This window comes from Gallinula chloropus, assembly GCF_964237585.1.
Source record: "Gallinula chloropus genome assembly, chromosome: 36".
Taxonomy (NCBI): Eukaryota; Metazoa; Chordata; class Aves; order Gruiformes; family Rallidae; genus Gallinula; species Gallinula chloropus.
Genome location: NC_140121.1, coordinates 102,332 through 124,593, shown reverse-complemented (window position 1 = coordinate 124,593; position 22,262 = coordinate 102,332). Strand labels below are relative to the sequence as shown.

At 52.9% G+C, this 22,262-nt stretch overlaps 1 protein-coding gene across 3 annotated transcripts in view; it reads right to left on the bottom strand.

Moving 5' to 3' along the window:
- The window catches only part of BRD4 (bromodomain containing 4), a 55,014-nt gene extending 33,647 nt beyond the window's left edge, over window positions 1-21,367 (bottom strand). For 2 of the 3 annotated variants that reach the window (XM_084277807.1, XM_084277809.1), the window contains exons 1-4: window positions 21,297-21,367; window positions 6,030-6,124; window positions 2,329-2,447; window positions 575-893 (exon numbers count right to left, since the gene is read on the bottom strand). In XM_084277807.1, the coding sequence (XP_084133933.1) occupies window positions 575-893; window positions 2,329-2,342 (333 nt within the window). In that variant the 5' untranslated portion in view covers window positions 2,343-2,447; window positions 6,030-6,124; window positions 21,297-21,367. Of the gene's footprint in view, window positions 1-574; window positions 894-2,328; window positions 2,448-3,819; window positions 3,848-6,029; window positions 6,125-21,296 lie in introns of those variants that run through there. The other variant, XM_084277808.1, reaches the window with a different exon arrangement.
- Window positions 21,368-22,262: the final 895 nt, after the last annotated feature.

Genomic DNA, 22,262 nt, shown 5'->3' with positions numbered 1-22,262 from the left:
GAGGCCCTCTGCTCCAGAGCCAGGCTGGGAGAGCTGGGATGGCTCAAATGGGAGAAGAGAAGGCTGCTTCTGGGGAGAGCTCTGAGCTCCTTCCCATCCCCTGAGGGGCTCCAGGAGAGGGGCTGGTGCCCAGGGCAGGGAGGACCAGGCTGGGGGGAACGGCCTTCACCTGCAGGAGGGTGGGTGGAGAGGGGCTGGGAGGCCGAAATCCTTCATACTGGGATGCTCTGGAGCACGCTGGGCTTTGGGGAGCAGTAAGGAGCCCCCCCTTGAGTTGATACCCTTAATTATCTTTCGTATCTATTAATTTCTGGTGCTTAATTTTTGCTGCTTGGTCATTTTTTTGGGTGTTTAATTGAATTCCCACTTTCTTCTCTGCATCCCAGAAGAAGTTGGGTGGGAAATGGCAAAGCAGCAGCTGAACCCCTGGGAAATTCCACCTCACGTGGAGATTTCTAGAAGATCTTCAGGAAAAGAACCTGAAGATCATCGAGTCCCAACAAATCAAGGTGGATTCTGGGATTTTTAGGATATGGGTGCCAGAGGGGCATGAGGTTTCTCCACCTCTACTTACAGGGAGGTTCAGCTTGACGGCATCCACGGGCTGTTGGAAAGGCCACGCAAACTGGTGCTTCCATAAGGTCTTGAGCACCACCTTGAGTAGATACTGGAGCTGGTTGGTCTGTCGCTTGGGTTTGTTGGGGTTGGAGGTCTCAGGAGGAGGGGGATTAACGCCTACGACGTTGCCTTGTTGGGGTTGAGCCTGCGATTGGGTCGTAGACATTTGGGTGGTTTCAAGTCCATCCCCCATCACCGGTAAGTTCCTCAGTCTCGTCCCAGGGCCGCTCTCCGTCGACATGGTGTTGATCCCATTGCATTCCTCACCGGACACCCTGCAAAACCAGGAGGAGAAGCCATCACCTCAACCTCATGGTGGTGCTTAAAAATAAGCAGGTGGACCTCCACCAGACTACACCTGACTACTAAGAACCTCAGGAAGAGCATTGTGTGGTCCCAACAAATGATGGTGGCATCCTGCATCCCAAGGTAGGAGCCCTTGTTGTCTCCCTAATGAGCAAACCCTACTCATTTCAGCTCCAGGGTTGGGTTCACCAACACCAGGGAGAGAAGTTAGGTTGGGGTTGGCCAACTTGGAGCTCCAGCTGAAGGAGCGTAGGGTCAGGTGTTTATCTCCAGTCAGCTTCTCAGCTCACCCCGATTTCAGGCCAAAAACCTGTCTTTTAGGTGAAGGTTGAGCTTCCAGGAGATACTTCAGCTGAGGAGACCCACCACAAGTTCACACCATCTGCTTTCAGGAGATCATTTAGGTGGACAACCCTTAGGGAGATCTTTTTTTGGTGGGTAATAAGCTTAGGGTAGTTAATTTAGGTAGAAGATCTAGGTAGAAAGTATAGGTAGACCAGCTTTAGGTGGATCATCTAGCTAAACAATCTTTGGGTAGAGCGTTAGGTAGATGATCTGGGTAGATAACCTCTTGTTAGAGGTGGATAATCTCTTGTTAGAGGTGGATAATCTCTTGTTAGACCACCTTGAGATGGAAAATCATTAGGTTGCTCATTTAAATACCCCAGAATCACAAGGTTGGAAGAGACCTTTAAGATCATCCAGTCCAACCATCCTCATTGTGAAGACCACAAACATGGGGAGAGATGTTCTGCTGAGCATCCTGCCTTCTCCTGGGGTATTTTCCAGAGCTTTCCAAAGACCATCCCTCAACTAGAGCTGTGTTGAGGGGTCACCACTAAGCCAGGACTAGATGCTGTCAACCAGTGGCTTCCCCAGACCCCACCATGGGTGAACCCCCACCCTCACCAGGCACCTTCCTCGTGTCAGGACGCCCTCTGTGAGCGCATCTCCCTTCGGTGAAGTGAAGGTGTAGCCCATGTTAAGCTTAAGACTATTAATTAAAGGAGTTACATATCATGTGGGCTTAATTAAGTCGTCTTATTCACTGATTTCCAGTTGGGGAAGCTGAGGAAGAAATGGCTTCCCACCTCTCCACTCATGGGCTGATCAAGTCCTATCTCAACTGGGGCAGAGAGGATTTGGGTGCCAAGGTGTTTGCAAACCTGTGTGGGGGTACAGGAGGGTGTATCAGGGGTGTAGATGTTCACCAGGAGCATCAGCGGCGCCCAATTCCCTCTGGGGTATTTTCCAAGAGGTTTTATAGACCTTCCAGGAGGTTTTATAGACCTTTATGATATGGGAGCATCAGATTTGGAAATGATTTGGATCTCCCTCTCTTGGAAAAACTCCTACTCAAGGGATACTCAAGAGGTACTCAGGGTGTAAAAGGAGCTACGTTACCTTGTAGGATACATCGCCGTCGAATTTTGCCCCGGAAAATGATGAGGAGTCAGAAGTTGCTTGGCTTGTCCATCTATCTTCCCTGGCTTCAGGCACAAAATGCCTTCGGATACGGGGATCTGATGGATGACAGGAAACAATGAACGGCAGGAATGGGGAAGAAAAGCTGTTTCTAGAGAATTCTATGGGGTTTTTAATGTAGAGCTGGAAGCCAGGGTGGTGCTTTGGTCTTGGTTAGAGGTCAAATGGTCACCAAGCTGCTCACTCACTCCCATTTTCAAAGCTGAGGACCCTACAGACACCAAACAGAGGTGTCTCCTCCTACAGAGGAGCCCCAAACACCTACAGAAAAACGAGGAACAGGCACCAGTATCCTGGTTTTTCCCACTTTTAGGGTAAGGTCCTTCCTAAAATTCATCATTTCAAGGATCACAAGGGACTGATTTCCTCCTGTTCCCTCTCAACAGCTCCGTGAGAGCCGCCCCAAAGAGGAAGCCGAGGAGCTTCCCAAGAGAAGGGAAAACATTCCATGACTGGGTTTAGTTTTGGCTCCTTCCACTTGGAATCCATCAGGTCCACCCCTTTATCTTCACTTCCTCAGGGTATCTCAGGAAGAAGAGCTGGAGGATGGAGAACATCAACCTGGGTTTGATGGGAGAGTGAAGTAGGACCCATCAATTCGATCTGTGTTATGGATTCCATGGTTTGGGCTTTCTTCATCCCATCACAGGATGGTCCTTAAAGATCATGGGTTGGGAAACCTCTCATCCAACCCAGCCTTGGACACCTCCAGGGATGGGGCAGCCACCACCTCCCTCCCTGGGTAACCTGTTCCAGAGCCTCACTGCCCTTGGAGAGAAGAATTTCTTCCTCACATCCAACCTACATGTCCCCCCTTCCAGTTTAAACCCACTCCTCCTCATCCCAACGCTCCAGTCCCTTCTCAAAGCCCCTCCCCAGCTTCTTCATAGGTCCCTTCAAGGACTGGAAGGTGCTATATAAGGTCCCCAACCCCAGATCCTTCTCTTCCCCAGGCTGAAGAAGCCTAATTCTCTCAACCTGGCTTCAGAGCTCCAGCCCTTGGATCACCTCCATGGCCTCATCCCAAGAGTCCCACATCCTTCTGATGCTGAAGGCTCCAGAGCTGGACCCAACACTCCCTATTCTAGATTAGAAACCTCATCTGTATTAATTAGAAACTAATCTGGGGGTTTGATTGGGCTATGGATGGCGTCGCGTTGAGGATTCCCAATCTAGATGAAGAAGGTAATTAGTGAGAAGGAAATAATTAATCTATGGATTAAGGGAGCCCAAACATAGCACCACCTCAAGGTTCCTTGACTGGAGAAGTCTTCCTTAACCTCACCAACTGGAGCTGGATGGACTCCACGCTGCATCTACTCGTTTGGAGCAAGACTGATTGATTCAGGGTGATGTGGGGAAAGAAATTGGGAAGAATGCTTAATTAATCCCTGTAATTAGCAGGAATACCTGTGTTTTGTTAGGTAGAAACAAGTGGAGAGGTTGATGTTCACCAGGCTGGATCCACGTGGGTTTTATTCCTCCTGCTGAAGTAGATCTCAGGGTTTCTTTTCCTCCAGGGAAGAGGAGGGGAGGGAAAGGGGTGTAATTCGGCTTGGAGCCAGTAGAGGGAACTGCCAGGCCAGGAGGAGCTCCTTCTCCTCCTCCTCCTCCTCCTGACTGGAAGGAGACTGGTTTGGAACTGGGCAGAGGGATATTTCCCAGCTGGTTTCGAAGGGATGATGTTTGAGGAGGAAATAAGAGGGAGATCCATGAAGTGGGAAAGAAACAGCATCCTGCTGGGATCATCAAGGTCCAGGTGGGATCCTGAAGGTCCTCCTGGGATCCCTGCATCCTGCTGGGATCCTGTGGGTCCTACTGGGATCCCTGCATCCTGCTGGGATCCTGTGGGTCCTACTGGGATCCTGTGGGTCCTCCTGGGAACCCCGCATCCTGCTGGGATCCTGTGGGTCCTCCTGGGAACCCTGCATCCTGCTGGGATCCCATGGGTCCTCCTGGGATCCCTGCATCCTCCTGGGATCCTGTGGGTCCTCCTGGGATCCCTGCATCCTGCTGGGATCCTGTGGGTCCTCCTGGGACCCCTGCATCCTCCTGGGATCCTGTGGGTCCTCCTGGGATCCCTGCATCCTGCTGGGATCCTGTGGGTCCTCCTGGGATCCCTGCATCCTGCTGGAATCCTGTGGGTCCTCCTGGGAACCCTGTATCCTGCTGGAATCCTGTGGGTCCTCCTGGGAACCCTGCATCCTCCTGGAATCCTGTGGGTCCTCCTGGGATCCCTGCATCCTGCTGGAATCCTGTGGGTCCTCCTGGGAACCCTGCATCCTGCTGGGATCCTGTGGGTCCTCCTGGGATCCCTGCATCCTGCTGGGATCCTGTGGGTCCTCCTGGGATCCCTGCATCCTCCTGGGATCCTGTGGGTCCTCCTGGGAACCCTGCATCCTCCTGGGATCCAGTGGGTCCTCCTGGGATCCCTGCATCCTGCTGGAATCCTGTGGGTCCTCCTGGGATCCCTGCATCCTGCTGGGATCCTGTGGGTCCTCCTGTGATCTCTGCATCCTGCTGGGATCCTGTGGGTCCTCCTGGGATCCCTGCATCCTGCTGGGATCCTGTGGGTCCTCCTGGGATCCCTGCACCTGCTGGGATCCCATGGGTCTGACTAGGATCCTGTGGGTCCTCCTGGGATCCCTGCATCCTGCTGGGATCCCATGGGTCCTGCTTGGATCACTGGGTCCTGCCAGGATTCTGTAGGTCTCACCTGCTGGGATCCTGTGGGTCCTGTTGGGATCCCATGGGTTTGGCTGGGATCCTGTGGGTCCTGCTGGGATCCCTGGGTCCTGCCAGGATTCTGTAGGTCTGACCTGCTGGGATCGTGTGGGTCCTGCTGGGATCCTATGGGTTTGGCTGTGATCCCTGGGTCCTGCCAGGATCCCGTGGGTCTGACTGGGATCCTGTGGGTCCTGCTGGGATCCTATGGGTTTGGCTGGGATCCCTGGGTCCTGCCAGGATCCCGTGGGTCTGACTGGGATCCTGCAGGTCCTGCTGGGATCCCATGGGTTTAGCTGGGATCCTTGGGTCCTGCTGGGATCTTGGGATCCATCGGGATCTCAACCACCTCCACCATCTCCTCCCTTCTCCACCCATTTTACAGCAATTTCAAGAAAACAAATCCTTAAATCCCACTTTTTGGAAGAGGTTTAGGATCTGGTGGGCAGCGTTCCCGTTAGTTCTCACCCTGCTGAGCCAGGAGATGTGGGGTCAACGACCAGCAAGGGATGGGACAGAGGTGACATCACCTAAGGGCACCACCCCAAAGTGTCCTCATGTGGTGGGATCAACACCCCCCAGCCCCACCAAGCAACGGGTCCTTCTGTCCAACAGCCCAAGGTCCCATCACCCACCGGTAGCTCCCCCAAAACTGCTGCTGGGGGGGCTACAGATTCACCCATCAACACGACCCACCTTGAGGTTCTCCCCAAATTTCAACCTCCACCAATCCCTGGAGGCACCAAGGTGGATGGAGAAGACTTGTCCCTCAGCAGAATGAGTTCCCACAGCCCCTCCTTTAGGTCACCTTCTCCTGACACCCCCAAAAACGATGTTACTAGAAAGCTGCACCCCCCTAAATCCTGAGTTCAGGGGTAGAAGAGGAGGAGAATCACCTGAAATCAGAGTTGACCCTTCGAGGTGGTGGGGTGGTTCTTCACCAGCTCAATCCTCTGACCTTCATTTTCAAAGCTACTCTGGGAAGAAAGATCTGGAAGGAGAAAGAATCCTGTGTTAATCCCAGGATTACAGGTACCAACTTTTGAGCCTGATCATCTGTGCAGCCCAATTTGCATATTCTGAGAATAAATCCAGATGATTTGAGCAAACCAACCCAAACCAGAGCTTCACCAAGGCCAAGGACGCTCCTTCTTGTTACCTCTCCCTGAAAACGACTCAAAACCCCTTTTTAGCCCCCAAAAAATCCTTTCTGGGGGGGTTAAGATGGTTTCTAAGAGCTGGGTTTAGGTAGCTCAAAGCCTGGCTTAGCAGTGCTCGCTCCACGCTCTCTCATCAGAGCGATCACCCTTCCTGAGCAGGAGACTGAAGCATCATCTGCTGGGAAGATGATGGACCATAACCACGACCAACACCTTCACCACCCTCATTAAACACCCCCTTGTCTTAATTAAAGCCAATTAAGAAATTAAACTATAGAAAAAGATCTTTTATTATTCATTTTCAGGGGTAAAAACCCCTAAAAAATTCGGGGGATGCGACACTTTACCCACCCTCCCCAAAAAGAATTCAGCAGGTACCAGCACATACAAAATCCCAGAGGCCAAATTAGGACTGGCTTAGCAGGTCTGCCTAACTTTAAGCTGAGCTTTAGCAAGCTGGAGTGGAAGGTTTAGCTAAGGCAAAGCTAAGGGTGAGGAACAGGGGAGCTTGAAAGGCATGTCCAGAGGGGGGAACTCCACTGGGTTGCTCAGGGCGCTGTCACACCGTGGTTAATTAGTGCTGGGCTTTAATTAATGGTTCAAGCCCGGTCTTTTAGAGGTTAAAACTGATGTTAGGAGTGTGGACTTGCTCCTTACTCAGTGTTTGCTCCCTGTTTGGCTTCCTAAGGAAGCTCATCCAGGAGGAAGGTACCAGAGGGGGGGGCTAAATGAGCTCATTTAGTAGCCACAAATGCTAATTACATCATTAATTACACATATCCAACAACCCAACCCAAAATATCAATGATTTAAGTTTCTTTTGCCCATTTTGGCCTTTTTTTACCCTCTGCCATCCCCCCAACTCATTTCTCCACAAGGAGATGATTAACACCATGTGCCTAACGAGTTATGGCCAATCCTGAGGCTCTTACACCCTATTTTAAGCCAAATTAGTGGCTCTAAACACACTGAGGTCCCACCTACCAGGGGACAACACCCAGGGAAAGCTGAGCCAGCACCCACCAAGGGTGGAGAAGAACTTCAACCTCCATAATCCACCCAAAAAATCCCCTCTGAGATACTCCAAGGTGCTAAATCTGGGTGGGAATGGGCAGATTTAGGTACTCCCAGCTCCCTCAGCTTTGGATCTGTGGAGCAGGTGAGGCTTTGGGTCTCTCCAACTGCTGTCTCCACCTCCAACCGAGCTCTCCAAGACCCTCAAGTTTGGGTCAAGCTCAGAAGATTCCTTATCCCAAGGTTTCTACACCCTTTCTTCTCTCCTGGAACACCCCAAACTTCTCACCCAAAGTTGGAGACCCTCAAAAAACCACGTTTTCTTCCAGCTAGAGCATCTCATTCAGCCTGGAAAACATTCTTACCTCTCTGCTTTGAGTTCCCCACTCCATTTTAGCATCTGAATAATCATTACCCAAGAGAAAGTCCCCTCCAAGAGACAGTCCCAGGCTTTAAACACCTCATTTCCATGGGGCACATCAGCTCCAGCTCAAGGACAAGTGACTCTCTCACCAGACAAAAAATAATCAACGCTGAGCGCGGTTATTTTTACCAAAACTCACTTTATTTTGTCTGGGGAACCTTATGACTGAGCTCCACAGGGTTCCTCCAGCTCCAGGAGAAGACAACTCAGTATCAGGCACAAGGGTTGGTATTTCCTACGTGCCACAGTTGGGATTTTGCTTGTCCCCAGGTGATGTTCTACCATTGAGATCCCCTGGGAGGGATCCCAGAGGGATGGGATGGAATCCCAGAGGGATCTGGCCAGGATGGAGAAGTGGGTCCAGGAGAACCTCATGAGGTTCAACCAAGCTGGTCCTGCACCTGGGTGGGGACAATCCCTGTTATCCATGGAGGTGGGGAGATGATGGGTTGGGAAGCAGCCCTGGGGAAAGGATTTGGGGGAGGAGGGGGGGACAACTCGTGGGTGAGAAGATGGACATGAGCCACCAACGTGGCCAGCAGATCCAGAGAGGGGATCCTGCCCCTCTGCTCTGGGGAAACATCACCTGGGTCCAGTTCTTGAGCCCTCAGCACAAGAAGGATGTGGACCTCTTGGAGGGGGGGGCCCAAAAATGATCCAAGGGTTGGAGCACCTCTCCTATGAAGCCAGGCTGAGAGTTGGGGGTCTTCAGCCTGGAGAAGACTCCTGGGTGGGGGGACCTTCTTGTAGGTGCCTACAAGGAAGCTGGGGAAGAACCATTCCCCAGGGGATGGAGCGACAGGACAAGAGGTGATGGGTTTAAACCAGAAAAAGGGAGATTTAAGATGGGTATTAGGAAAAAAAAATCTTTAATCTGAGGGTGGTGGAACACTGGGACAGGGTGTCCAGGGAGGCAGTGGAGGCCCCGTCCCTGGAGACAGTCAGGGTCAGGTCTGATGTGGTTCTCAAGGTCCCTAACACATTCCATGATCTACCAGAGCTTCCCTGGATCTAAAAAATACAGAAAATGGGGGAAAAAAACCCCAAAAAGCAATTTAAACCCTTTGTTTTAACTCAACCCACCCCAAAACAAGCACCAACAGGACCAGGCTGGTTGCCCATCAGACCAGTTGGCTTCTTAGAGTGGAAGATTCCAGCTCTTTGAAGGGAGGGGAGGCCACTGGTGAGGGATATTCCACAATGGGAGATGGAAAACGAGCTCAAACCACTGAGAAACCTCCAAACTCAACGTTTTGGGGGCACACAAGGGGAGTGTCAGCACCCAGAAGACACATATAGTCACCCCCCTGGGTGAGGAGCATCTCATCCCTGAAGCCAGGGATTCTATTTGGGATAAGCAGGGAAAAATATGATCCCAGAAGTATTTTTGCTTCAATTTTTCCCTGATTTTAGTATTTAATCCTTTCCCTTTCTACCCCATAGGTGAATTCCCAGTTAAACCACCTCAGGATCTGATTTTTTCCTGGTTTTCCAACAAGTTGCTTCAAGTTTTTCCTCAAGAAGAGCCCCAAATGTCATCTTCTTGTAGAAGATGAAGATGGGCTTCACCCCTATCCCACCCAGAACGTGATTTAAGATGAATAATGTGGATTAAAGATGAATAATGTGGATTTAATAAGAGTATAAAGTACTTAAATGTTCTAGGTGTGAGGTTTAATTAACTAAACTCCACTGTGGAGCTGGGGGGGGACTTCTGAGGAGAAAATTTGGGCTTAAAGCCTTTTAATTAGTGGTGGGGGAAGAGGAATATCCAGCTCCAAACAGATCTGGAGGCTCAAGGTGGCAAAAAAATCACCTGTTGATGAGGTTTTACCTTGAGGATTAAAGGGTTTGGATCTGAGAAGGGTTTGTGCACCCCAAAGCAGACGAGCCTGAGTCTTTTCTTTCAAGGGTGAAGGAGCTAAAGGAAAGGTGAGAAGGGGAAAACATGATGTAAAGACTTAAAGGTATCAGATCAAAAGCAAAACACCCCCCTGAGAGGTGGGTTTAGAGTCAAATTCCATCTGGTTGAGAGACTCACCCTCTAGGAGATGGCAAAAATCAGCTCTTTCCTTCCCTTTAATTACACAAAGAGCCTGAAAAGACTCCAAACCACCCCAAAAATAACAAGTTTAGGAAGTAGCAGCAGCTGTTTGTTTTGTTATCAGACACTGAGAAGGACTTTCTCCTCCTTCCCTCTTCACCCCACAAGTTCTATTGAAACCTTGGCCAGAAAAGGCCGTTTCTAACCCCGTTAATTGAGGGGGTTGGGATGAAGCCAGCGAGTTTTATCTAAATTAATTAGATTAATCAAAGGGGTTTTAGCTCCAGGAGTAAATCAACACCAACCTCAAGGGTTTATAGAGGAGGGAAGACATTTCATGCAGGGAGCAGGGTGGCAGAACACAGAGAGCTGGTTTCTACTCCCACTTCAATTCAAAGGGGAACAAGGAGAAGGAGGAGAAAGGACCCGGTGATCCGCTTCAGGAGGTCAGGGTGCCCCAGGAGTGAGGAGGGTGTTGGAGGAGAGCCTGAGGCCACAGGCTCGTTTAGCTAACGAGCCTTGGCTTTGTTAAATCACAAGGCTAAAATAAACTTGGTGTTGTTAGGGAATGGAGGGGGAGGAAGGCCAAGTCCTTGTCCTCCTCAGAGATAACTCCCTAATCTTGAGCTGGGTTGGGAGAGGGGGGGGGGGGAGTAAATGACTCAGTTTCAACCCAAATCTGATTGTAGGGGAGGTCAGACAGCTTGAGCTGAGGTTAAACATGAAGAAGAGGAGGAATCACCCTGAAATCTCCAGATCCTGTCTTCCCAGGGGGGATGTTGATTGGTTTGGGGGTCCTAAAGCCCCCCCTCTCCTGTTCCTTGGCCAGGAGCTGCTGTGTGTTCCTACCTCACATCTCTCAATACATCAGGGGCTGTGAACATCCTTAAGCTTAGTTTTAAGAAGAAACAGCTCAGCTTAAGCTCTCCAAGGGCTCCTCATGGTATTATATCAAGAATCAGGCTTCAAATGAACCCCTAAAAGGCCATTTCCTTCTAAGGAGCTCAGGCTGAGCACCCCACGGAGGCTAAATTAATCTCACCACTAGGCTAGGACTAATTTAGGCTCCAAATCTCTCAGTAGCAGCCTAACAGCTACATGTTATGACCCTCTGTAGATACCAAGGGACCACAACCACTTGGCATCCCTCTTTCCTGGTGGGTGAGGACATGGGGCTCCCCCATAGCTGCTTTTCCCCAGGGAACCGAATTGGGAAGCTGGGATAAGCTGAGCTCAGACCATAAATAAGAGGAGAAGGGTAACTAAAACTGGGTTTAAGGTGGGGAAAACACAGCACCTTTAACTGGTTAAGTGTCTCCCAAGGTAAAGGGGAAATAAAACCTACTAAAACCAGAGGATGCTAAAAGCAGCAGGGATGTTACATCCCCACACTCAGGGGAGACCTGAGATCCCACCTTAAAGTCATCCCAAGTCCTGTTAAGAGCAGCATCTGTTAATCAAAGACCTACTTTGCTAATTAAGGTGAGGAGATACCCCCTCAAACTGGCTCTGAACACCCCAAAAGTCCCCCTTTTTTTTTTTATGGTGGCTTTAGAAAACTCCTCAGGCTTTGCAACCAGTTGGAGTTTTCCCCTGGGAGCAGAAGAGTGAGCGGGGCAGCTCCGCAAACAAACATCCCTCCCCAGGCACAAGGTCGACCTCAGCTGTAAATACAGCGACTCCTGGCTGGAATAAAGGGTGATTTCTGTTTTCCTTGGAACATGATAAGGTTTTTACAGGGAATTCTTTTAGCCAGGACATCATCCAGCCCTGAACTCAGGGTAAGTAGAGGTAAAAGGCTCTTGGCTGCCTTTATCCTACAGACTGAGCCCGCTGCAGCGATGGCTCAGTCAGTTCATCAGCTCAGAACGGTGACAGCCCAAGAAATCGGATTGAGTTCCCCCCCCTTTCCCTCCTCTCTACCCTCCTTTTCCCCTCCATCCCCCTTTTGCCCCCCCCCACCTCCCTTCCCCCCCCCAGCCTCCTCCTTCCCCCCTCTCCACCTCCCTTCCCCACCCAGCCTCCTCCTTCCCCCCCTCAGCCTCCTCCTTCCCCCCCTCAGCCTCCTCCTTCCCCCCCTCATCCTCCTCCTTCCCCCCCTCATCCTCCTCCTTCCCCCCCTCATCCTCCTCCTTCCCCCCCTCATCCTCCTCCTTCCCCCCCTTCAGCCTCCTCCTTCCCCCCCTTCAGCCTCCTCCTTCCCCCCTTCGTCCTCCTCCTTCCCCCCTTCGTCCTCCTCCTTCCCCCCTTCGTCCTCCTCCTTCCCCCCTTCGTCCTCCTCCTTCCCCCCTTCGTCCTCCTCCTTCCCCCCTTCGTCCTCCTCCTTCCCCCCCCTTCATCCTCCTCCTTCCCCCCCTTCAGCCTCCTCCTTCCCCCCCTTCAGCCTCCTCCTTCCCCCCCTTCAGCCTCCTCCTTTCCCCCCTTCAGCCTCCTCCTTCCCCCCCTTCATCCTCCTCCTTTCCCCCCTTCATCCTCCTCCTTCCCTCCCTTCATCCTCCTCCTTCCCTCCCTTCATCCTCCTCCTTCCCTCCCTTCATCCTCCTCCTTTCCCTTCACCCCACAGCAGGCAGAGCCAGAACGAGCTCCAACCTCACCCCACAGAGCAGCACCACACCTTTCCCTCTTCACCCTTCCCCCCCCCAACCCTGAGGGGAAGAGAATCATTCCCAAATTAACTCTAATTACACCCCAATTCAGCAGGAAAAGGATCACAAGGGGTGGTGGTGGGGGGGAAGCAGCCTAAGGTCATGGTGAAGCTCAAACCTTGATTTCCAGGGTTCATCCCTCTTCCCCATCACCAAATCATCCCCTAAATCCAATCAAGATGCTAATTTAATTCCCTAGTAATTAAAACCACCCCTCTCCAAGCTCACTGGGTGGCTCTGATAACCTTTGGACCCACGTTTTGCATTCTAATCCTGTCCCACCTCCTGGGGGTATTAAACTCTGGACTCCGACTTTGCTCAGTGTAAACACACCCGGTCCAGATCTGGCTCCTGGGAGAAGATCCCAATCCTGGGGATTCCCAGAGTTTTATCCCTCCCCCTCCCAAAAAAAAAAACCATCCAGAGGGGGGAAATATCCATCAGGTGGGAATTCAAAAGGCTTTAATAGAAATAGAACACAAGCTGGGATGATGGTTTATCCTGGTTTAGGGGTTTTTTGGGGGGGCTGGGAAAGAACTCAAAGCCTTAAGCTCAGCTTTGGGGTGGGAGGGGGATGAGTATTCCTTGCTCCAGGTTGGATGTGCCCTCCTGAGGAAGAGGGATGAGCTGCAGGGGTGGGAAAGGGGATAAGCAGTGGGATTTTAATGGATTTCTTCTTGTTTCCCTCTATTTCCTCTCGTTTTCCTTCTGTTAGAAGAGCAGCAGCAGCATCCTGGCTCTTTAATTCCAGAGGAAATCAGGGAAAACCTCACTTGAAACACCAACCTCCCTCCAAACCCCACCCACCTCCCTCCAAAACCACATCCAGGCTCTTCCTCCTCTCCCTCAGCGTTGGATTTATCAGTTTAATCCGAGTTTAACTCCCAAGTTTTACCTTTCAAAGCCAATTTGAGCTCAAACCTGGATCCACACACATCCCTACACATCCTCAATTCACCAGGAGCAGCCCAAGTTCCTCCTTTCTGAGGCTCTTTTAAGTTAAACTCAGGTGACACATTGGGGTTTAGAGCCTTTGGGAACTGTGAATTGAAAGATACTCCCCCCAAAACAGCTCCAAACACCCCCAAAATCCCCTCCCTCCTGGATTTAGGAGGAACCAGGTGATGATACCAAGTGGGATGGAAAGAACAGACACCCAAATCCAACCATTCCCAGCTTCAAATGGGGCTGTTTCCAACCCTAAACCACCTGGAGCTGGAAAATTTCAAGCTCAGATCTTCCATTTTTTCCCAGAAACTGAGGGTTTTACCTAAAAAATACCTTTTTAAAGGGGTTTGTCAGTAGGGAAAGAGCTTTTTGATGGAGATTTCACCTTAAAAGGTGAAGAATTAACTGTTTTCAGGTAGTTTTGGGGGTAAAAGAGGTGTGTTGAGCTTAGGAAAGCCAGACCTACCAGGACAAAGCCTCAGGCAGGTATTTAGTACTGGTTTTAGGAAGTCTGCAGCCTGATATAGAGGATGTTCTATGTGATTAAACACTGCTAATTAATTAAAGACAAGCTCCCAGGGTTGATGCCCCATCAACAAGTCAGGGATGTAGGTATGGATTAAGAGAGGCTTTGCATTGGGGAGATTTAAGCCAGGCTTAAAGTTTCAGGACTAAATCAGTGGAGTAGAGCTGGCCCATCCCACAGCCACTCTGGATTCCCTGTTACTCAGCAGAGAAAAACTTCCTACCCTGAGGATATGGTGGTTTTTAAGGGTTATTCTACTCACTCTTACACCTCCCTGTGCTTCTACGGCTGAGCCTCTCCATAAAGCCAGGCTTAATTAAACAATTAACCAAATATCCCAGCTTTTGGAAGGAAAAAACCCCCAATAAACCACCTCAAATACTCTCATGTTTAGTTTCCCTCCTCAGCATCCTGCCTCCTGAGCTCTCAGCTCCTGGGAAAGGGTTGAGATCGATTACAGCTCGTTTAATCCCAGCTCATCTCCTGGAATTCATGTATTAATTATTATTTAATCCTCTAAATAGCTGATGGCTTCAAATCTCTGGGATAAATCACTTAGGTCAAGCTCAAGTTTTAAATGACACGGTCCTCAGCTCGTTAAGAAAAGCCTCCTTGAAGTTCCTGAGCTTGTTTCCCCCCCTTTATATCCTGGTTATTAAAGCCAAGAGGCTAATTAAATTAATCAAGACATGATACTGTTAAAAAGACTATTTAATTGCTGAAGCACCCAGGTTCATTGAAACTGGTAATTGCTTAATTAGGCATGTGTTAACATCCTTCAGGTCGAAGGCAAAACACCCACCTATAAATCTCAGCTTCTCATTCAGCACCCAAATAAACCCCAAACTCCTTCCTTAGCGCTGCCTGGCTTGATAATCCCTAATAATTAATGGGTGCTTAACGAGGATTCCCAGAACTTTATGCTTCCTGAGTTAGAGAAACTCATTTTGGGGAGGTTTAAGGTGGGTTTGCTCCATGAGCTCGCTCAGAAGATGCACCAGTGAGGAGTTCTCATCAATCCTTTGGGAATGAAACCCCAAAATACACCCCCCCGCCCCCAAGAGAGCCAACAAGCACCCCCCTGCCCCAGAGGGCCAACAGACCCTCCCCCCACAAGAGGAACAAGACCCCCCCACACTCAAGAGGGCCAACAAGCCCCCTCCTTCCCCAGAGGACCAACATGCCACCCTCCTCAAGAGGGCCAAAAACTCCCCCCCCACCTCAAGAGGGCCAACACACACCCCCCTCCCCATCTCAGAGGGCAAACACCCCCCCAGAAGGACCAACAAGCCCCCCCTTCCCCAGCAGGACCAACACCCCCCCACCCCAAAGGGCCAACACTCCCCTGCCCCCCATTCAGAGGACCAACACCTCCCCACTCCCCCCCCCCCCAAGAGGACCAACACCCCCCCCACTCCCCCCACCATGAGGATCAACACCCCCTCCTTCCCTCTTTCCCCCCCAAGAGGACCAACACCCCCCCCTAAACTCTGTTTGGGCTGAAATCACCCTTTTTTCCCCTAATTCCCTGAGGATCTCACACCACAACCAGCCTCTCCCTGCAAACTAAATCCCAATTAGGGGGGAAACAGACTCATCCCAGGACCCTCAGGAGCTGCCCAAGGTGGGTTTTACAGGCTCCAAGACCCCTTTGCTCCCCATGAGACACCAGATTTTGGGGGGGTTTTGCCTTCAAATCATCCTGTTTATCCCCCAAGGGTTCCATATCGTCCCTTCCTGATGCTTCAAGAAGCTTAATCAGGCTGAAAATCCGTTGTAACAACAGTTTAATTGAGCAAAACTCAGCCTTTGAGCTAAGCCCTGACTAACAAAACCTCCCAAATCCACCTTGGGCTCCTTCCCTTTCCTAAATTAGGAATATTTCTCCACCTTCACCCCCCCATCACCACCCTAGAAGGCAACAAATTGATATTAAACCCCCTCAGATTTCAAACTGAGCCACGATTTCCCGTTTCTGGTTTCAGGATGAGTCCTTGTTGTTACCAAAAGGTTCCTGTTTTGGGGTGGTTTGGGGAGGTTTTTGTCTTCTTAAGGGTCTCAGGATCTGCCCACCAGGGTGGGATCATCCTGAATTTTTCAGAAAAGTCATAATTAGTAACTGAAATCACTAATTCCAGCTTAAAACCTCTCGATTTTCTTCCAGTTTCAGGCAAAACACACAAAATGTCAAACTCCCTGTAGGAAAAGCTCAAAAATAGCCCAAAAAAGGGGATGAAATGCACTTAAAAAGCAGAGTTTGGGGAATTTTAGTCTCTCTTTGAGGTATTTTCACAGCTTTCCCCTTGATGCTCCAGGTGATATCTGGATCTGTATGGGAAGCATCTCATCCCTGTCTGTTTGAAGGCAGGAGATGGGTGTTAAAGCTCCTAAAAACCTTCTTAATCCTTCAGAATGAGGAGGAGAGGAACACAAGGTGGCTTTTCCATCACCTTCCCTAAATATCATCCAAATTCCTGGAGAAAATTCAGGAGTGAAACCCAATTCCCAGAGGCAGAATCCAACTTTCACTCTCAAACAACCCTCTGGGATGTTTAACACAGAGAAGAGCTCTCAGAGGGCTTGTTTGAACCTAAAAACAGGGGGGTTTTCAATCAAAAAACCCACCCCAAAACATCCCAGCTGGCTAAGGAGGGTGGATAAACCCTCTGTGGCTGATCCCACATGGAATAAACCCATGGATGTGTCAGCACAGCAGAATTCCAGCCCTTCCCCCCTTTTCCCTCCCCCCTGCTACATCAGTCAGGATGTTTCAGAGCAAGACGACTCCTCTGTGGTTTGGATCCAAGTGGGTTTTCTTAAATCCCAAGTTATTTTAAGATTTGAAATAAGGAGAAAAGGATGGGAGCAGCCAGGATATTTATCCCCCAGGGAGAAGAGGGCAACTGGGATTCCCTGGCAGGCAGCTTTCCATCTGACATCCGCTCTGCACTAAGCCTGACCCTGGTGAACACTGTGACTGCTGCCAGTGTTTCCCCAAAGGCTGCTGGGTTTGGAGAGTGTAACAACACCCATCCTTCAGCTACACCTTGTTTTCCTCCTCCTCCTCGTTAAATAACCACACTACAACCTCAACTCCAGACCTTTCCTCCAGGATTCTGGGGTGAGGTGGCTTCTCTGAAGCCCAGATACTGTTATCATGGAATGGGTTGGGTTGGGAGGGACCCCAAGGGTCCCAGAGCTCCAACCCCCTGCCACAGGCAGGGACACCAAACTCCAGGCCTGGAGCTACACAAGGTTGCCCAGGGCCCCAGCCAACCTGGCCTTGAAAACCCCCAGGGATGGGGCACCCACCCCCTCTCTGGGCAGCCCCTTCCAGCCCCTCACCACTCTCTCTGTACAGAACTTCCCCCCATCTCTCCTCTCCCCCTTCCCTCCTGCCCCTTGTCCTGCCAGTCTCTGCCCTTTAACAAGCCCATTCCCCTCCTGTTCCTCTGCTCCCTTCAGGGACTGGGGGGCTGCAGTGAGGTCTCCCCACAGCCTTCTCTTCTCCAGGCTGACCCAGCCCAGCTCCCTCAGCCTCTCCTCCAGCCCTCTGAGCATCTCCATGTCCCTCCTCTGACCCCTCCCCACCAGTTCCCCATCTTCCTTGTACTGGGGAAGCCCCAGCTCTGGACACAGGACTCCAGCTGGGGCAGAGCAGAGAGGGACAACCCCCTCCCTGTCCCTGCTGCCACCCCTCTGCTGATGGAGCCCAGGATCCCATCGCCCTTCCCAGCTGCAGGAGCCACTGCTGCCTCATGTGAGGCTTCTCCCCCACCAGAACCCCCAAGTCCTTCTCCTCAGGGCTGCTCTCCAGCTCTTCTCCCACTCTGTATCCCAAAGTTTAACACCAACAGCACCCAACAAGCCAGGAAACAACAGGAAAAAACCCTTTGACCAGCCTCAAGTGGGTGTTTCTCTGGGTGATTGAGGCTTTGTACAACACTCCCACATCCCATAAGGTGATGACCCCAAGGCTCCAAGGAGGAGAAGGGAATATTCTTCCACCCATAGACTTGGTGTGGGTTGGAAGGGACCCCAAGGGTCACAGAGCTCCAACCCCCCTGCCACAGGCAGGGCCACCAACCTCCAGGCCTGGAGCTACACAAGGTTGCCCAGGGCCCCATCCCTACATCCACTGAGGGAACACACAGCCAGGGATGCACCTTTACCCTCCCTGGGGTACCCCAAGTGTTGCCACAGCCTCAAAACCCAGAGGTTTCACCCCATTTTTTGGGCAGCTTTCCTCCTCCAGAGGAGGTTTCACGTGGGGTTAAGGTAAAAAAACAACCAACCAAGCTCTTCCCTGCAAATAAACGCTTCACATTCCTGAACCAGATCCAAACACTGTTTGCCAGGAGATAATTACCAGGCTATAAAGTTTACTTTGGGAAAAAATTGTTCCAAAACACCAAGAAATCGTTAACAAGGGATGTTTGATTAGGTACATTCTGCTATGGGGCCCTCAACCTACTAAACTACCCTCCCCTTAAAGTCATTAAAACCATGGGAATGACCAGAGGGAGGGAAGATTCCTACCTGCACCCTAATTTAGGCTACTAACCCCCTCACCTCCACCAAAGACACTGGGGGTATCAGCAGATAACGAGTGGCAGCAACAGTTACTCAGCTTCAGGGAATTCCTGGAGTGGGATGTGTGGGGATGGAGTGGGATAAACCATGACTTTCCTTATTGATTTACTACTTTAAAAGGGAATAAACCCATCCTAAACCAAGGTGTAAAGATTTGAGGCTGCACCAGCCTCGTGTAGGTGGTTTTTCTCCACCCCCTCCATGTGATGTGTTTATTTACAGTCACTAACAGGGCTCAGTTTGGTTTCTTACCCCCCAAAAAAACCACCAATCGAGCTCAACTCAGCCAGGATGAGCTTAAATAGAGCACTTAAGCTTAACCTAAGCTGGGATGGATGCTGCAGATAGGAAAACCACACACCAGAGCAAAGAGGTGGCACCTCACACAACCAAAGAGGGGTTGGGGAGTCCCTTCCCCACCCTGTAAAACGCCATAAATTCATTACAGACTTAATTACCCACTTAATTCATTAGGTGGGAACACACATCTCTAGGAGGAAGGGCTGTTAGTTTGAAACTCCCTCCCATCACCAACTGTACTGAGGAGCAGAGGGATGTGGAGAGTTTCCTTGGGAAAGCTGCTGGAGGGAGTGAGGAAGCTCAAAGGTTACTCAGGGTTGTAACTATTTGGGGTATTTTATTTGAAAAGAGCAGCCAAAAAAATAAGGGGGGGGTAAAATGAAAGGGGTGGGGGAGGGAAATTGGGGAGGGGGTGGGTGGATGGATGAGAGGATGGGCTCGTTGATAAACCTGAGAGCAAACATGAGCTGGCACCCACCAGAGTTTTACTCCCCGTTGTTAATTAGTTGCGTAAAGCCCGTATCTCTCCCAGCCAACACGAAGGCAAAGCCAGCGGGAACAGCCCTGGCTTTAACGCCAGAGGCTAATTACCGCTGTAATTAAACCAGCGTCCGTAGGAACGGACTTGGGTCCTCGGGTATTTCACCCCCCCCCAAACCTCCTTCCCTCCCCCCCTTCGCCTCCTGCCCCTGCTCCCCACACCGGGTCGTTGCCTCAGCCGGTTCCGGCTTCCCCAACACAACAGCCCCGAGATTTCCCTCCTCCCAGCCAAAACAATGCCCGAAAGCAGAGGGGGAGGCGGGGGGGGGGGAAGGGTTCAAAACATTCCCCACCCACCCCCTTCTCCCGGAACTGGAGCTTTCTCAGCGCTCTTTTGAGTTTCTAAGCAACTCTTGGCAAAGTAGGGAAATAAAAAGACTTGGGGGGAAAAAAAAAGAGGTAAAATTGGGCTTGTAAAGGGAAAGAAACCCACCAGCCACAAGAAGAGAAGCCCGGGCTGCCAAACCGCCCCGTGGAAAGCTTGAGAAGGAACCAAGGAGCAAGCGAACGATGAGGCGGAGCCGGTGCTACGGCGGGGAAGTGGTGGGGAGAGGCAGAGGAGAGGCGGGTCGGTACCTCAGGGCCGCCCGGCAAGGCACCGCCACCACCCACCCACCCACCTCCCCTCCCCCCCCCCCCCCCCTCCGCGCTTCCTTCCTCCAGCTCCTCCCCAAGGGCACCGGGCCGGCGGGCACACGCACACCCCGCTGCTCAGGCCCAGCCGCCTCTCTACGTCCCTTCCCCGGCTGCGATCGGGTGTTCGCTGTTGACCCCAGAGGGCGGTTCCTCCCCGCGTCCCCTCAAGCTCGGCCTCTCCCCTCAGCTTGAGGCGAGAGGCCGCGGGGCCTGGCCGGAGGGCGGGGGCGGGCGGCCTAGGCCTAACGGCGCGGCGGGAGCTTCACCACGGGCCGGTCCTAGCCGGTTCGGGAAAAGGATTCCCGCTCCTCCTTCATCCCCCACCCGGTGAAAGGGTGAGGAGGGGGAAGGGGGAAGGCGGCGTCACTCACCGCGGGCCGCGGGGGCCGGGCCTGGCCGCTGCCTCCGCGCAGGAGCCGCCGCTTCCTCCTCCCGTCCGCCGACAAAATGGCGGCGGCAGGAAGTGCCCCCGCGCCGCCCGCCCCGCCCCGCCCCACCGCACGCACTCTGCGTACCGGTTCGCCAACGGCGTAACGCGACCCGCACCGGACCTACGAGAACGGCGTAACTCAACACTTACCCCCCCCCCCACTCCTTCCCACCCCCATACGCACCGCCACCACCCACCCGGAACTACGCTAACAGCGCAGCGCCGCGCGGGTTACGCCATTCTCCCCCCCCCCTCCGCCGCCGTACACAAATATACACACACTTCCCCCCCCACCACCCCCCGTACGCAAACGGCGTACAGCCGCGCCGGCCTCACGCTAGCGGCGTAACCCAGAGAGCGTAAGCGGGGAGGGCGCTCCCCGCTCCTTCCAGCGGGGACCCAGCGCCCTCCCCGCTGCCCCCCTCCGCCCCTACCCCCTCTCGCAGCTCCGTACCGGCCGCCTCCCCCTCCAAACAGCCAGGCCGCCGCTTGCGCAAAGTCCGTACGGTGCGGAGAACGCGCTGCACAGCACAGCACCCCCCCCCCCCCCCCAACCATCCCCTCCCTACGCCCACCCCCCCTCCGCCCTCACGCAGCCGGCGCGTGACCGCCGCTACGCCACCAGCGTCCCCTCACACCACCCCCCGCCCCCCCCATAACACCCAAACCCCGCTTTACGCTGTTTGCGCAGCGAGGCCTTCAAAACCTCCGGGCGGGCTCCGCGCCGCAGTTTACGTAGGCCTCACCTGACGCAGCGGCCGCATTACGCAATGCGGGTTACGCCGGCGGGGCGACGTAAGAGGCGTTGGTGAATCCCGGCAACGCCCCCACCCACCCCCCTCCTTCCCTCCCCTCCCTCCCCTCCCCTCAGGCCGCTCCCTCCGCCGCGGCCCCGGCGCTTACCTCAGGCGGCGGGAGGAGGCGGAGGCGGAGCCGGGCGGGTCGCGGAGGGCTGGAGGGAGGCGTCCCGGAGCGGCCGGAGGAGGGGAGGAAGGAGGAGGAGGGAGGGAAGGGGGGAAAGGGGGAAGGGAAAGGCAACCGCGGCGGGGGAGGGGGGGAAAGGGGGGAGCCGGGCACCGAGGGGCAGCGGGTCCGGCAGCGGCGCCGCACTGACCTCACCGCGCTGCGCCTGACGTCACGGCGCAAGGGGGGGGGCGCCCCGCCCCGAGCCCCCGCCCCTCCGCCGGGTGACGTCACGGGGGAGGGCGCGAGGCGGAAGCCTGGGGCTGAGCCGGCGTGTGACGTCACGGGGGAGGGAGGGGGAATGACACCCTGCCCCCCCCTCCTCCCCCCCAATCCCCGCGCAGGGGAGGCTGAGGCCGGGCATGAGCTCAGCACAGGAATGAGCTGCAGGGGCCATCAGGGCTGAGGTGGGGGGGGGGGGATTTGGGGTAAAACCTGAGGGTTTTGGGCAAAACCTCCCCAAAGAGCAGCATCCTGGGAAGGGGCCAGAGCCAGAAGAGGCAAAACCCCCCAGAAAAGGGGAGTTTTTGGGGAAAAACCCCATGGATTTTCAAATCCCAAAGCGAAACGCAGCCCAACACCCCCCCCTTCCCTAATGAGAATCACCCCACCTCTCAATTAACAAACATCCAACCCCAATTTTCTAATTTGGGGGAAAAAAATCACCTTTTTTAGGGGGAAATAACTCCCAAAATTCCCTAAATTGGGGAATTTCAGGGCGGGGGGTGGGGTGGGGGGAGTTGCCAGCTCCTCCCGCCGCGCGTACAACCCAACGAGCCGGCTGGAATTGCTGCTTTTATTCTTTTTTCCAAACTTTTTTGGCCTTTTTCTTCCTAAAATTCCACTGCACCACCCCTCCCCCCGCCCCAACCTCCACTACTCCCTCCCCCCCCCCCCAAAAAAAAA